Source organism: Terrapene carolina, unplaced genomic scaffold (assembly GCF_002925995.2).
Source record: "Terrapene carolina triunguis isolate 2854851 unplaced genomic scaffold, T_m_triunguis-2.0 Scaffold212, whole genome shotgun sequence".
In the NCBI taxonomy this organism is placed as follows: domain Eukaryota; kingdom Metazoa; phylum Chordata; order Testudines; family Emydidae; genus Terrapene; species Terrapene triunguis.
Genome location: NW_020664563.1, coordinates 1,338,876 through 1,355,147, shown reverse-complemented (window position 1 = coordinate 1,355,147; position 16,272 = coordinate 1,338,876). Strand labels below are relative to the sequence as shown.

General features: G+C 51.3%; 1 protein-coding gene across 1 annotated transcript in view; it reads left to right on the top strand.

Annotated features, from left to right (window-relative positions):
* The window catches only part of NOS1AP (nitric oxide synthase 1 adaptor protein), an 88,863-nt gene that overhangs the window by 37,938 nt on the left and 34,653 nt on the right, over positions 1 to 16,272 (top strand). Inside the window, exon 2 of the mRNA XM_026656187.1 lies at positions 12,480 to 12,572. Coding sequence (XP_026511972.1) covers positions 12,480 to 12,572 — 93 coding nt within the window. The remainder of the gene's footprint in view (positions 1 to 12,479; positions 12,573 to 16,272) is intronic.

The window sequence follows — 16,272 nt, the reverse complement described above, 5'->3', positions numbered from 1 at the left end:
AATTACCTCTGAAGAAGAAAGCGGCGCGGTGGAGCTGCCGCCGGAGTGCCGCTGATTGCAATTGCGATCGCGGCTTTTTTTTTCTTTTCTTCCCACCGCTTGGGGCGGCAAAAACCCTGGAGCTGGTCCTGATCTCCCCTCCCCCATGCCAGGGGTTCTGTGTAACCTGCATCTCCCCCCCCCCAATATCAGGGGCTCTGTGTAACGTCCATCTCCCCCCCCATGCCAGGGGCTCTGTGCAATCTCCCCGCCCATACCAGTGGCTCTGGGTAACATCCATCAACCCCAATGCCAGGGGCTCTGTAACCTCCATCTCCCCCCCCCCGCATGCCAGGGGCTCAGTGTACCCTCCATCTCCCCCCGCCCCATGACATGGGTTCTGTAACCTCCATCTCCCCACCATGCCAGGGATTCTGTGTAACCTGCATCTCCCCCTCATGCCTGGGGCTTTGTGTAACCTCCCTCTCCCCCATACATGCTAGAGGCTCTGTGTAGCCCCATCTCCCCTCCCCCATGCCAGGGGCTCTCTGTAGCCTCCATCTCCCCTCCCCCATACCAGGGGTTCTGTGTAACCTCCATCCCCATGCCAGGAGCTCTGTGCAATCTCTCCCTCCCCCCATCCATATGCCAGGGGATCTGTGTAACCTCCATCTCCTCCCCCATGCCAGGGGCTCTGTTACCCCCGTTCCCCCATTCTAGGGGTTCTGTGTAACCTCCATCTCCAGCCCCCCACATGCCAGGGGCTCTGTGCAATCTCCACGCCCATACCAGTGGCTCTGTGTAACCTCCGTCTCCCCACCCCCCACAATGTCCTGCAGCCCCATGCTGTGCACCCTTTAGAGCAGTGGTCTCCAACCTTTTTACTCCCAAGATCACTTTTTAAATCTAAGGGCAACCCAGGATCTACCCCGCCCCTTCCCCAAAGCCCTGCCCCGCTCACTCCATCCCCCCCTTTCTCCATCGCTCACTCTCCCCCATCCTCACTCATTTTCACTGGGCTGGGGCAGGGGGTTGGGGTTCGGGAGGGGGTGCGGGCTCTGGGCTGGGGCCAAGGGGTTCACAGTGTGGGAGAAGACTCTGGGCTGAGCCTGGGGCAGGAGGTTGGGGTGCAGGAGGGGGTGAGGGGTGCAAGCTCTAGGAGGGAGTTTGGGTGCAGGAGGAGGCTGGGGCAGGGGGTTGGGGTGCAGAACGGGGTATGGGGTGCTGGCTCCGGGAGGGGGCTCAGGGCTGGGGGTTAGGGTGCAGGAGGGGGTTTGGGGTGCTGGCTCTGGGAGGGAGCTCAGGTTGGGGCTTGGGGTGCAGGAGGGGGGTTGGGGTACGGCCTCCTGCTGGGCAGCACTTACCTCCGGTGGCTCCCAGTCGGCGGCAGGCACCACAAGACTAAGGCAGGCTCCCTGCCTACCCTGGTCCCACACTGCTCCCGGAAGGGACCAACGCGCCCCTGCGGCCCCTGGAGGAAGGTGGGGGGCACGTGGCTCCACATGCTGCCCCTCTCTGCAAGCTCTGCCCCCACAGCTCTCCCGGCCAATGGGAGCTGCAAGGGTGGTGCTTGCAGGCAGCAGCAGTGTGCAGAGGGAGACCCCTGCCTTCCAGCCACAGGGCTGTGCTGTCCGCTTCCGGGAGTGGCGTAGGGCCCGGGTAGGCAGGGAGTCTGCCTTAGCCGCAGCCACACTGCGCCACTGGAGATTGCGATCGACTGGGAGATCCTCTAGGATAGACCAGTTGATTGCAATTGACCGGTTGGTGACCACTGCTTTAGAGTGATAAGAGTGGGGAGCTTCTGCTTGTTGCTCTCTCCCCCCCATCCCACTGACTGCCCCCCTTTTACAAGTCTGTCCCTCCTTAGGGATTTCTCCTGCAAACATCTCTCTTGTGAGCTGAAGAGAAAGAAAAGGAAGCAACAGTTGCTATGGTAACTGCATCTGCATAGTTTCCTTGGAGACTGAACAAAGTTTTCTCCTCTCTGGACTGGCTGAGGCTGATTTCGCTGGGTTTGCTCCCAGGCAGCCAGAACAAGGAGTGTGAGCCTCGCACATAGCCAGACCCAGGCTTGCTTTCAGCTGGTGCTGGCGTAGACACAGAATTAGTGGAGGCATCTTCGCCCAGGACAGCGCTTGGCTGGCATCTCTCTGGCCCATCAGCTGAGTGTGACTGGCTTGAGCCACAGACTCAACCACCCTGTCTGCACAAGCGTGGGCTGGCCTGGCCCTGATAGTGTTTTGCTCTCCAGCGGGGGTCTCAGAGCACATTCCATGGGTTGTAACAGCCTCATGTCCTGTGGTGCAGGAGATTATCATCCGTCCATTTCACAGAGGGAAGACAGGCATAGAAAGGCTGAAGCCAGTAGTTTTTGAAGACATTTCTGTGGCTGCTCAGTGGAGCTATTGGTTCCATCAGCTCTTTCCCAACAGCCTGGCAGCGAGGCATGCACTCAGCCACAGAATTGCATTGTCCTTCCATGCAAAGCTGACCACTCTCTTACCTCCTTCCCTATCTGTCACAACCCCCTGCTCTCACCAGTCCCTTTCCAGCTTCTCTTCCAAGCATCCAGATACCCACTCCATGTGGCACCTGTGGACCACAGTAACATCTCAGGCTCTAGCAGCAGCTACCAGAAAAGGGCACCCTGGAGAAGAAGGACAGGGCAGGAGATGTATAGAGCGCGTCTCTCAGCTCATCTGTGTTGCTCTGTGCCTCACCACTGCAGCGTTGGAATGTGACCGGGACAGGATGGGTTCCTGGCTGAAATGACCAGATTGGTACATTTTCAACAAATACTTTCACTACAGAACACTCACCCCACAGTCAGCACAGCTGCAATAAGGAAATGTCCCCAGAAGAGAGAGCTCATCAAAGTAGGTGAAGATGGGGTTTTACTCCACTCATTTGAATTGGGCACCGGAACCAGGGCGGAACGTGCCTCACTCAGTAAGGCATGCACCAGAGGGATGTGCTCACGGACATTTTTCTTCTGAAGATTCCAGTGTCCCAGAACCAGACTGGGAAATAGCAAGTGATGCCCTGGCCCAAGACCCACTCCTTTGTGATGCCCAAATGAGATGCTGTTCACATTCAGTTATGCAGCTCTTCAGAATGCAAGTCTCTCCTCTCTCTTGTGTTCTTTGATTAGCAAGTGAGAGTTAGCCCCCAGGTGTTTAACACCCCCATTCAGAGATGGTATCGTTGTGACCATCTAGTCCAACCTCCTATGTAACATAGGCCGTACACTGGAGCAGTTCAGAAAAAGGGAGTGTCCTGCTGCCATAGGCCACTAGACAGAGAGCAGTTGTTTGCAGAAAAAAATTCCTAACTGTACCAGGGAACTGACTCGGAGCCTTCTACTGCCTTAGGTCTTGTCTACACTGCCACTTACAGCGCTGAAACTTTCTTTGTTCAGGGGTGTGAAAAAACATCCTCCGTGAGCGATACAAGTTTCAGTGCTTAAAGTGGCAGTGTAGACCGTGCACCAGCGCTGGGAGCTATTCCCCTTGCGGAGGTGGTTTTATTACAGTGCTGGGAGACCTCTCCTCGTGCTCTGCCGTGACTACACAGCCACGTTAAAGTGCTGCCATGGCAGCACTTTAATGTCGGCTGTGCAGACATACCCTTAGTAGAGGCCAACTGCACCAGAATCAAACAGAAATGTCTATAATGAGACTGAAACCCTCCTGGCCAGGTCCCCAGCTGGTGTGCATTCATCTCTCTCAACTGAAGTCCGTGTGCCTTCTCTGCACTGCCATCTCCCCGGCTGCATCGGCTAGTGTCTGAGAACCCCTCTGCTGCACACTTGGGCATGACTAACATGGGAGCAGGCTGCCAGGCTGCAACCGCTCTGCTGAATTGCTGTATTATTTAACTCTCTTCCTGGTTGATTTGCTATTTAAATTATGGTTAGAGTTTCATTAGCAAGCCCCATTGGGCATGGGGCTTATTAGTGTTTTATTGGCTAGATCTTTGCACGTGCATCCCTAGAGCTCAGCAGAGGGATTGTGCTGATGAGCTGTGGGAGCAGATGGCTCTCTGGGCATTACAAGCCAGATTTGTAAGACAGCTCAGCTCCCACTTAGGCATCTAAATAAGGGGCCAGGCTTGCCAGGGAGCTTGGCAAACTGGGCTGCTGAACTCATTTGAGAACGTGGCCCACATCGCCCCCAGCAGTTTTGGCTGGAGATCTGTCACAGCCCCATCTGCCCGAAGCTTTTGGCACTTGCTGCAGCAGTCCAAGCACCAGTGACTTGGAAACGCTGTGCCCTGGGACATGAATCCTTTCACCACCAAGGCATCCTTGACTATGGCACTCTGTTGAGCCTCTCTGGAGAGCTTCATATCCATTGTGTCCTGGTAACCTACCATGTGCTTCATTAACACCTTTGCCATAAGAGTACACTGCCCTGGACTCACCACTTCTGTGCGACTCAAGCAAAATAAAATCCCAATAACCCAACAATCATAGTAATGTCGGGCTGAAAGGGACCTCGAGAGGTTGTCTAGTCCAGCCCCCTGCACCAAGGCAGGACTGAGTAACCCTAGACCAGCCACGACAGCTGTTTGTCTCACATAAATGTTGGAGAAAGCAAAGTTTCTCAGAAGTCTGCCTCTGATACAGAAGAAGCCCAAATTAATCAGCACTCTGCATAGTCCAAGACAGGAGACATCAGGCCCCACCATGTAGGAATCTGAACTCCACTTGTGTCATTATCCACTAAGAGCAGTGAATCAGAAAGGTGGGTCCTAGCACTACACCATGCAATTCCTTAGCTCGTACAATGCACTGCAAAGCAGCCAAGATTGTGTACAGAGGCAGTCAATCATTGGAATTGGTGCATCAATCACCAGGTCCTCTTGTCCGCTGCCTATCCTTCTGGGGCACAAAGTGTACTTGCAGACTCGCTCAGTGGAAATTTTGCAATAGACCACAAGTGGGAACTTCACAATTCCATAATTCAGAGATCAGACCAGAGATCACTCTGCATTGTAGATGAACAGCAAATGCACCACATAGTGCTCTAGGGGAGGCCTTGGCCTCGGCTGCCACTCCCAGGGTGTCGCTCTCCTACTCCCCTGGCCAGACCAACTCAGCCATGCCTTCCCTCCTCTACCGCTTCTGCCTTGGATGCTGCACAAGATCCAACGAGACAGAGCGATGGTCATTCTGATCACCCCCTGCTGGCCCAGACAGTTCTGGTTTCTCAATCTCCTCTGCATGTCCTCCTGCCCATCGATTCCCATTGCCAACTTCCCCGATCTGACCCAGTACAACGGCAAGAGCCAGCATCCCAATTCACACACGCTACACCTCAGATTGTGGTATTTGGATGGACATCTACTTTAGTACAGACATGTTCTTCAGCTGTACAACATGTTCTTTCCAGCAGCAGGAAAGAGTCCACTGGGCAATGTTACCAAGCCAAGTGGAAATGCTTTGCACCTTGAGCTCAATGCAAAGGAGTCTTACCAGAATCCGTAGGGGTCCCCCTCATTCTGTACAAAATTCTATCCTTAAAGTCATCAGGTCTCGCCTGCAGTTCTTTGAGAGTCCACCTGGCAGCACTTAGCACGTTCCACCCTCTGGTGGAAGGTTGCTCTGTCTTTACACACCGGCTAACCGCTAGGTTTTGGAAAGGCCTCCCACCCATCCAACCAACTGCACCCCAATGAGACCTGAATCTAGTTCTCTCTGTGCTGACGAAACCATCCTTTGAGCCATTAGCTTTGTGCTCCATATCCCTTCTTTCCATGAAAGTCGCCTTCCTGGTTGCAATTACTTCCTCAAGATGGGTTAGCGAGCTCAGAGCTAAGATGGTGGGTGCTCCTTTGATGATATTCCACAAGGATAAAGTCTCCCTAGGGCTACACCCCAAATTTTTTGCCAAAGATGGTCTCCCAGTTTCACTTGAATCAAGCCATTCACTTACCTGTTTTCTTCCTGAGACCACACACTTCTGCAAAGGAATGTCAACTTCATTCCCTCAACATACAGCAAGCTTTGGCCTTCTACCTACAGAGAAATAAACCAATCAGGAAATCCTCTAGATTGTTTGTTGCAGTACCAGAGAGACTCGGGGTGGGGTGGGAGGGACGGGACAGGCCATCTCCACCAAGAGAATCTCCAAATGGATTTCGGGTTGCATTATACGCTGCTATCAACTGTCAAGCCTACTTCCCCCTACAGGGGTGCAGTCTCACTCCACGAGAACTCAGCCTTTGACCATGGCTTCCCTTCAAGACATTCCATTTGTAGATGTATGTAGAGCAGCCACATGGAGTTTGGTGCACACCCTTGCAGCACACTATACCTTAGTGCAGGACTCAACAGCAGATACCTCCTTCAGTACTGCAGTTCTCCACACGACCATTCCATCCTCATCCTCGCACCGTCCTCCTCCAACTTAGGTACTGCTTGTCAATCACCCTCAATGGAATACAATAGGGACCATCACTCGAAGAAGAAGAAAAGGATGTTACTTACCTGTAACAGGAGGTTCTTTGAGATGTGTGGTCCCCATTTGTATTCCACTCCCCACCCACCTTCCCCTCTGCTGCGGATTGGTCAATTTGAAGTAGAGAAAGAACTGAAGACGAGGTCGGTCTGTCCCGCCCTTTATCGCCTCGGATGGAAGCACAAGGTGAGCCATGGTGCATGCGCAGACCAGTGGACACTAACTTTCAAATTCTCCAACTCTGGACACATGGTGCATGCCTAACCCTTCAGTGGAATACAGACAGGGACCACACATCTTGAAGAACCTCCAGTTATAGGCAAATAACCTCTTATGTTAAGGCCTAAACTTACTATTAAATCATTTAAATTGAATAAAAAAATATTATTAATCAGTACATATTTGCAGCTGAAGTTTTAAAGAAAGTCAAAACTCTGCACTGCTGGAAATCACTAGCTCAGCACCCGGAACTAGAGTCTGCTGAAGGGCTAAACTACCTTTTGACAACAGTGGCCTCTTCTGCAGGTGCAGAGTGAATATTTTCGTCATTTTAGTTTATTCAGTTAGTTCAGCTCAATGATTAGTAAAGTAAAGAAACCAGTTGAGAATTGAAAAGGCAGGAAAGCTTGTTTTCCTCTTCCAGTCTATGAATAAAAACTAGGTGTGAGAGGATGAGCTCTACAAGTTCTAAAATCTTGACAGACATGGTAACCAGAAACAATCAGTTCAATCTACTAACTATAGATAACACTGAATTCTAATTTCTATCTGAATTGAGCTGGACACGCATGAGAAGTAAAAAATTCATCATCTAGTAAATGTCAAATGCATCATTCCCCATAATAAAAATATAAAAATTAAGAATCTGAACACACAGAATTTAAGCTGTATAATTGCTTAAATAAATGTGTATAGATATAGTGTATCCTCCTGGTAGCCAAAAGAAGTACCAAATTTGGTGTAACGGCCATATGTAGTTGCAAATCAACATGTTTTAATGTCTACCAGACAATGAGAATCAGCCTTTCATTAGGAAAATAACTAAAAGTACAAATGCAAAACAAGATTAAAATTGATTATTTAAATCGAGGTTTCCTGCTTACTGATTTAAATCATGATTAAAAGTTGTGACTTAAATCACTTTAACATAAATCAGTCTGCCCTGTGGGATAACCCTGGCACCTGTTTGTCGGAGAGGGTACAAAAGATGTCTGTGCTTTGGGGGCAGGGGAGTCTGTGCTGTAAGCTGGGCCCTCTTCGCTCTCAGTAACGGGCCGCTCTTCTTTTTGCTCCGGTTACCGTGGAGCTTTGGCTTTGGGACAGGCTGTCAGGGTGACAGAGGAGTTGTGTGGCACTTACTAGCCAAGGGTTCTTTCCTTTAGTTTATGGATTTGCTTTAATTCAGTCCCCACAGCAAGTATCTGAGCATCCTGATCCCCCCCACGACATTCAAATTCCCCTGCACACATGCACGTGCACACACACCTCTGCCCTGCCTTGCCTGGCCCTGCCTTCTCTCAGCTCAAGATCAGATTGCTTCACTAGCTCTTTTAGACCTTCCTAGCACAAAACACAGGGGCTCCTCCCCTTCCCTCCCGCTTAGAGCCCAGCCATACAGAGACAATTAGACCATGTCTATTCCACCCCCCTGAGCAATATAAATTTCGCCAGCATAAGTGGTAGTGTGCACAGCGCTATGTCAGCAGGAGAGTTTCTCCCTCTAACAGAGCTACCGCCGCTCTTTGGGGGTGGTTTAATGATGCCGGCAGGAGAGCTCTCTCCCATCGCAATAGAGGGCTACACAAGGGGTTTTACAGCGGCGCACATGAATCAGTACGGCTGTGCCGCTGTAAGCTCTGTAGTGTAGACATAGCCTGAGTCAATCTCATCTGTTCTTCATTCATTTCAAATGCTCCCTGGCACTCACTGATGTCAGAGAGAGAGAATGTTCTGCGGCCAGCTGGGCATGAAATGGCTTTGGGGCTGGGGGTCACAGTCCAGGTCCAGTGGACAGGCCTCCGTGTCATTTGAAAACCCACCCCAGCTGGCCCCTTTGTTGGCAGTCTCAGTAGAGAGGCCAAGGGTCAAGTCTGAACTCCCCTCCCCCATGAAGGGTGTCCCTCCAGGAGGGTGAGGTGTGTCGGCAGTGAGCAGCGTGAAGGTGGGAGTCAGACTGTGCTGGGGGCAGATCAAGGCCCTAGCGCTGCAGCCACGCCAGGCTGTCAGCTCTGCACCACACCAGGAGCTGCTCATTCGCTCCAGTCTCCCAGCTGGCTGGAGGCAGCGGAAACGTTTAGGAGCTGTCGCTCTCATTGCAGCCTCCAGGTGCTGTTCTGTCTGATTCATTTGTATCTCACGTCCATCAGCAGGTGTTCAGTGGCTTTGGGGAATTGTACTTTAGTGCTGTTATCGTTAAATTACCTTTCAAGTGCTGGCTGTCAAAGCCAGTGCCTCAGCGCACACTGCTAATGTCGCAGGAAGGTGCCTGCTGCTGGGGGCAGCCTTTGAAGCTGGGCTGCGGTTTTTATGGGTGTCTAACCAGCGCTCTTTGATCTGGGCCTTTTCTCCCTGCAGTGAGATCAGCTCTGAAATACACCATGCACCAAATTCCAATTCCCGGTGTGCTCCTGTAACAGCAGTGAGCATGTGAGTGCAGCTGTGCTGCCCAGCTCACAGGGAGAGAGAGAGAGAGAGAGAGAGTGTGTGTGTGTGTGTGTGTTGCGGGCATGAGCAACAAACCACCTGTCCCTTACCTCATACTGCTCTACCTTCCTCAACACTCAGCCAGTGCTCAGCACACAGGGTACTCTGGAACAGTGGTTCTCAAACTTATTTGATCGCGCCACCTTCTCGGTGTCCCCTGCCACACAAGTACATACACTGACAAAAAACATCAACATTCAACTCTCACAAAATATGAAAACCACTAAGGCACTGATTCAAACAGAGCCGTTTAAGTATACAGGAAAGTGAGATGCTGCTTACTGGCATCGCACTGTTGTTACTAGTGTGATGGGTGCTCCTGGTTTTTGGAGCAGAGCAATTCCACGAACAAGCTAACAATCCATTGTAATAGGAGCAAAAGCAAAACTGTGAGTGTGGTCGATGCTAGGGTGACCAGATGTCCTGATTTTATAGGGACAGTCCTGATATTCGGGGATTTTTCTGATATAGGCACCTATTACCCCCCATCCCCTGTCCCAATTTTTCACACTTGCTATCTAGTCACCCTAGTCGATGCTTACAATTACACGTGCGCACTGTGCCGTAGCAAATGGATTAACATACAGATGGCAATCACTTTGTATAATGCTATGCAAGCTTAACAGAAATCCATCAAAATGCACAGCGCCACCTAGAGTCAAATGCACAGCGCCACCTGAGGACATGATATGTCTGGAGGAATCAGCTTTGCTAGTTATTCATTGCTGTGGGTAAAATGTGTGCAGTATGTTTTTTTCCTACACTCCCCTCCCCCCCCCAGAATACATTGGGCGCATTTGAGAACCTCTGCTCTGGCATACACTGGAATGACCAGGGCGATTGCCCCTCAGTTTAAGGCATGTAAATGTGTTTGAGTCAGACTGTGATTTCCTGAGACAAGGCTCAAATGATCCCAAAAGGGTGGGGAGACTGACCAGCCTGCACCAGATTCAGAGTTGCCCAATGTCGGTGACATAGCAATATACTTTACTACCAGCCTTCAGCCGTTAGTATTTCATATTTATGTTGTGGAGTCCGTAGGGAGCCCCAGGCCTAAACCAGGACCCCATTGTGCTAGCGCTGTACAAACACAGCACAAAGAGACAGTCCCAGCCTCAAAGAGTTGGCAATCTAAGGACAAGACAAGAGACACCAGATGCAGACAGACAGACAGATGGGGAGAACAAGGACACAGTGAGACAGATTAGTTACCACAATAGCCCGTGGTCTCAGTGTGCCAGAGCCTAACCGTTGTCAATACCTTCTGTCCCCAAGGACCCCCAAGTGCTTACCACACAGAAGTGCACGTCAGCATCCCAGCACAGCAGCGTGGGCCAAGAACTGCTTGCAGTAGAACCTGCAGGGGGCTTGGGGAGGCTGAGCAGGAATTTGCTGGGTCTGAGTGGCTACTTTAACAACCAGCCAACCCCCCCTTTCTGTTTGTAGAGATCAACGTCCAAGGGGTTCTTGCTGTGCCATAGGATGGACCACATCTTCCTAGAGATCAGCTCATGGAGCCCCAGAGCTGCCCAACCCACAGTCACACGGACCCAGCCCCACCGCGCTGACCCACCTCTGCCCCTATTGGTGCTCACATAATGTCCCTGCCCTGTGGAGATGTGAGAGCTGGGACATGTTTTGTGTAGTTCTCATTGCCTCTGAGCTGGTCAGTGTAGCCAGTTAGTTTGTTCTATCATCCACGTATCATTGTATTAAGTGATGTTATGGTCAGTTCATATACAATCAATGCTAAATAGATTGAAGTTGTAGGATTATAGACGTATAGGATTGACAGTGATGAGTGTGTATTACGTAGATAAGGAAAGCAAGGCTGAAACGCACAGCCTACAGGCTGAGACCTGTAAGATTTCAGCTTAGCCATACTAGGCCGTAGGCATCAGAATGCTTAACATGAGTGAGTCACTAGGAATAACCCTATGCCCATAAAGTCACACGGTTATGGTAAAGATGGGCCAGTAGGTGATTGCAGTAGACCACAATGTATTGTCTGAGACCACAAGACAACTGATTGTAACATCAAGGAATGTCTGTGTTGACCGCATGGTATATGTTGTGCGTAAATGCTAATGAGAATAAGAGGAACTAGAAACAACCTATAAAACGGGGCACCCCAATGTTCCTGGGGTGTAGAAGTACAGATAAGGAAAAGACGGCTGACACCTTCATGCATATGCATAAGGCGTTAGGCATAGGTAGAATTGCAATATATAAAGGGTTCCCTGGTTGGGTAAAAGTGGGAATACCCACAGGAAAACCCCCAGTAGCAGCTCTCCCCCTACCAATGATCAGTTGTGAGAGGTCCATCGTTCCCATGAATGTCGTTGGGGATGTGAGGATGACTGCAGGTATAATTACTGCATAGGTTTGTGGAGGGTTTCTATAGGCATGGGTAGTTGTAAATTTGTTTAGTGCTTTAATAAAACTTTGTGCTGGTGATTGTGTCTGCGGTTGGTATCCTTGGACTTTGTGTGTCCCTAGAGCCTCCACATTTGAGAAAAGCACCAGAGACAATTTTGCTCTGTTGAGCTTGAAACTGTAGCGACTAGAGCCAAACCCACGGTGGTGTAATACAACATCACTACATTCACTTTAAATGAAAGGGTACATTAGCCACTGGTCACAGTCAGCTGCATGGGGCAGAAGACCAGCAAATGCTCCAGGGACAGCTAGTGATCCCTGGATGGCAGTTTGGGAAGCAGTGGGGTGGAGTGTGGATATGGACTAGCCCTGGGAGGGTGTGCGTGCTGTGTGGTCCAGCCCTGTGGGTTAGCATCCCAACTTCTGAGTGACTTGCTGACATCTTTGCCTAGGTACTTTTTTTCTCTGAAGATTTGCAATAAAAATGGATGATGAATGTAACATCCCGTCTCCCCCGAAAAGGTGTCACTGGGTCGTTCGTGCCACCAGGAGTTGGCATTGCAGCCAGCCGGGGCATTGAGGAGGGGGCTGTCTTTCTTGAGCTTCTAACACAGGATACTGGCGTAGTGGCATTGTTGGTCCCAGCTGGTATGACATATTGTGTATTAGTGTCCCTGTTGTACGCTCTGCTTGTGTGTGAGAGAGAAGCGGGGAGCAGGAGACTGACAGGGAGAGCAAGATCCTTGTGGGCTAGAATGTACGTGCTTCTGTTTGCACATGTGTGTGTGTTTGTATGTGTACATGCGTGTGTGGGTGTGCACGTGTGTGTGCGAGTGTACAAGAACCTTCCTTTGCCCTCTGCCCCAGCGCCCAATGCCGGCAATCGGGTGCTGCTTGGTGGGAGGGCGTGGGCAGGTGGTGCAGGGGGTTCACTGGCCTTTCCCTTACCTCCCCCAGTACGAGTTTAAAGCAAAGAACATCAAGAAGAAGAAAGTGAGTCTCCTGGTGTCAGTGGACGGGGTGAAGGTACTGCTGAAGAAGAAGAAGAAGGTAAGAGGCTCTGCCCCCTGCCCCCTGCCTCCTGAGCCAGCACTGCCTGTGCGGCGGGGTCCCCTCCACCTGCGGGAACAGGTCTGGGCCCCTTAGTGTGAGTGATGGGGCTATGGCTGTCACAGGCTCTGGGGTGTGTCCTGCCAGTTGGCCTCTTGGGCAGAGGGGTGAGGGAGTTGCCCCTGCAGCCAGGTGCAGAGCTCTGGCTAGCTGTGCCTGTGCATAGAAAGGGCCTGTCTGTTTACAGAGGCTTTGCACGGAGCAGGCCCGTTGGTTGGTGGGGCCTAGAGGGGCTGCAGGGATTGGCCAGGCCCAGCCTGCAGCAAACACACTGCTTGCCTCAGGCTGCAGCAAGTTCTCTGTGGGAAGTACCAGGCCCAGAGGGAGGAGAAATTCATATCCAACCCCTCTTTTCTGCTGTGGATGAGGGAGCTGCATTGTCATTAGCAGAAAGCTTGGGGGTGGGGGAGTCCCAGCCCCCAGGGTTACACTGGTATCTCCCCAAGAGTGCCCGGGTTAGTATGGGCCAGCCCTGGCCTGGGGGGACGCACCTTTCACATCGCCCCATTGGCTGAGCCCGGGAAGTACCAGCATCTGAGCGGCACTGACCCGGAGTGGTGGCTGGTCATAGAAACATAGAACATCAGGGTTGGATGGGACCTCAGGAGATCATCTAGTCCAACCCCCTGCTCAAAGCAGGACCTAATCCCAACTAAATCATCCCAGCCAGGGCTTTGTCAAACCTGACCTTAAAAACCTCTAAGGAAGGAGATTCCACCACCTCCCTAGGTAACCCATTCCAGTGCTTCACCACCCTCCTAGTGAAAAAGTTTTTCCTAATATCCAACCTAAATCTCCCCCACTGCAACTTGAGATCATTACTCCTTGTTCTGTCATCTGCTACCACTGAGAACAGTCTAGATCCATCCTCTTTGGAACCCCCTTTCAGGTAGTTGAAAGCAGCTATCAAATCCCCCTCATTCTTCTCTTCTGCAGACTAAACAAGCACAGTTCCCTCAGCCTCTCCTCATAACTCATGTGCTCCAGCCCCCTAATCATTTTTGTTGCCCTCCGCTGGACTCTTTCCAATTTTTCCACATCCTTCTTGTAGTGTGGGGCCCAAAACTGGACACAGTACTCCCGATGAGGCCTCTCCAATGTTGAATAGAGGGGAATGATCACGTCCCTCGATCTGCTGGCAATGCCCCTACTTATACAGCCCAAAATGCCGTTAGCCTTCTTGGCAACAAGGGCACACTGTCGACTCATATCCAGTTTCTCGTCCACTGTAACCCCTAGGTCCTTTTCTGCAGAACTGCTGCCTAGCCACTCGGTCCCTAGTCTGTAACAGTGAATGGGATTCTTCCGTCCTAAGTACAGGACTCTGCACTTGTCCTTGATGAACCTCATCAGGTTTCTTTTGGCCCAATCCTCTAATTTGTCTAGGTCCCTCTGTATCCTATCCCTACCCTCCAGCGTATCTACCACTCCTCCCAGTTTAGTGTCATCTGCAAACTTGCTGAGAGTGCAGTCCATGCCATCCTCCAGATCATTAATGAAGATATTGAACAAAACCAGCCCCAGGACCGATCCTTGGGGCACTCCACTTGAAACCAGCTGCCAACTAGACATGGAGCCATTGATCACTACCCATTGAGCCCGACATTCTAGCCAGCTTTCTATCCACCTTATAGTCCATTCATCCAGCCCATACTTCTTTAACTTGCCGGCAAGAATACTGTGGGAGACCGTATCAAAAGCTTTGCTAAAGTCAAGGAATAACACATCCACTGCTTTCCCCTCATCCACAGACCCAGTTTTCTCCTCATAGAAGGCAATTAGGTTAGTCAGGCATGTCTTGCCCTTGGTGAATCCATGCTGACTGTTCCTGATCACTTTCCTCTCCTCTAAGTGCTTCAGAATTGATTCCTTGAGGACCTGCTCCATGATTTTTCCAGGGACTGAGGTGAGGCTGACTGGCCTGTAGTTCCCCGGATTTTCCTTCTTCCCTTTTTTAAAGATGGGCACTACATTAGCCTTTTTCCAGTCATCCGGGACCTCCCCCGATCACCATGAGTTTTCAAAGATAACGGCCAACGGCTCTGCAATCACATCCGCCAACTCCTTTAGCACCCTCGGATGCAGCGCATCCGGCCCCATGAATTTGTGCTCGTCCAGTTTTTCTAAATAGTCCCGAACCACTTCTGTCTCCACAGATGGGTGGTCACCTTCTCCCCATACTGTGCTGCCCAGTGCAGCAGTCTGGGAACTGACCTTGTTCGTGAAGACAGAGGCAAAAAAAGCATTGAGTACATTAGCTTTTTCCACATCCTCTGTCACTAGGTTGCCTCCCTCATTCAGTAAGGGGCCCACACTTCCTTGACTTTCTTCTTGTTGCTAACATACCTGAAGAAACCCTTCTTGTTACTCTTGACATCTCTTGCTAGCTGCAACTCCAAGTGTGATTTGGCCTTCCTGATTTCACTCCTGCATGCCTGAGCAATATTTTTATACTCCTCCCTGGTCATTTGTCCAATCTTCCACTTCTTGTCAGCTTCTTTTTTGCGTTTAAGGTCAGCAAGGATTTCACTGTTTAGCCAAGCTGGTCGCCTGCCATATTTACTATTCTTTCTACACATCGGGATGGTTTTTTCCTGCAACCTCAATAAGGATTCTTTAAAATACAGCCAGGTCAGGTGCGGCCGGCCAGGCAGGAGCGAGGGACATGGTCTGCCGCTGACCCCTGCGAGGCCTCACTCTGCTGCCTGGCCCAGTGTCACCATGGGCACCAAGGTAACACCCGCCCCCTGGCTGACTGCATTGTACCCTGCTGTGCCCAGGTGTGAGTGGGGATCCAGGGGCTGGGTAGTGGGGGGTCTGGCCCAAATAGCGGGATTCATCTTCTGCCCTGGCTACACTGGTGTGAAGGGGCAGGAAATAGCCCCCGTATGGCTGGAGAACGAGTGCTGGCTCTGCCCCCGGGCAGAAAATATCCTGGTGGGGGGAGCTGAGGCAGTCCAGCGCTGCAGTGGCTCAGACAGGGCCCTGGCCCTGGCAGCCCCTGGCTAGCAGTGGTGTAAGCTGCCTCCCCTCTGTTCCAGGCCTTGGGATGAGTCAGGCCCAGGGAGCGAAGAGAGCGGGTTTGCACTAGGGAGCCCACAGTGGGCCAGATGTGTCCCTCTCCCCAGAGCAGGGCTGGCCATGCACACTGGAAGGGAGCAGTGCTTCACTTTGGCCCAAGCAAGCTGGCCCATTGCATGCTGGGAACAGCATCTTGGTAGTAACAATGAAGGTGCTGACAACCTGCGCCTGTGGATCGGCCAGGACTGGGGGGCCCTGGGCAAAGCAGGCCCCACAGAGGAGGCCAATAAGCCACAATCAGTGAGACCTGCGGGATGTGGCCTGTGTGCCGCAGGAGGGTATGAAATATGTCCCAGTGAGCTGTACAGGGCTGGGGAACTGTCTCCTCAAGGGAAGCAATGAAGGCCAAATATAAACATGATAATCAATATCTTTAATGGTCCATGGCTCATGGGTAGGGCCCTACCGAATTCACAGCCTTGAAAAACCCATCACAGACCATGAAATCTGGCCTCCCCCCGTGAAATCTGGTCTTTTGTGTGCTTTTACCCTATACTATACAGATTTCACGAGAGAGACCAGCATTTCTCAAACTGAGGGTCCTGACCCAAAAGGGAGT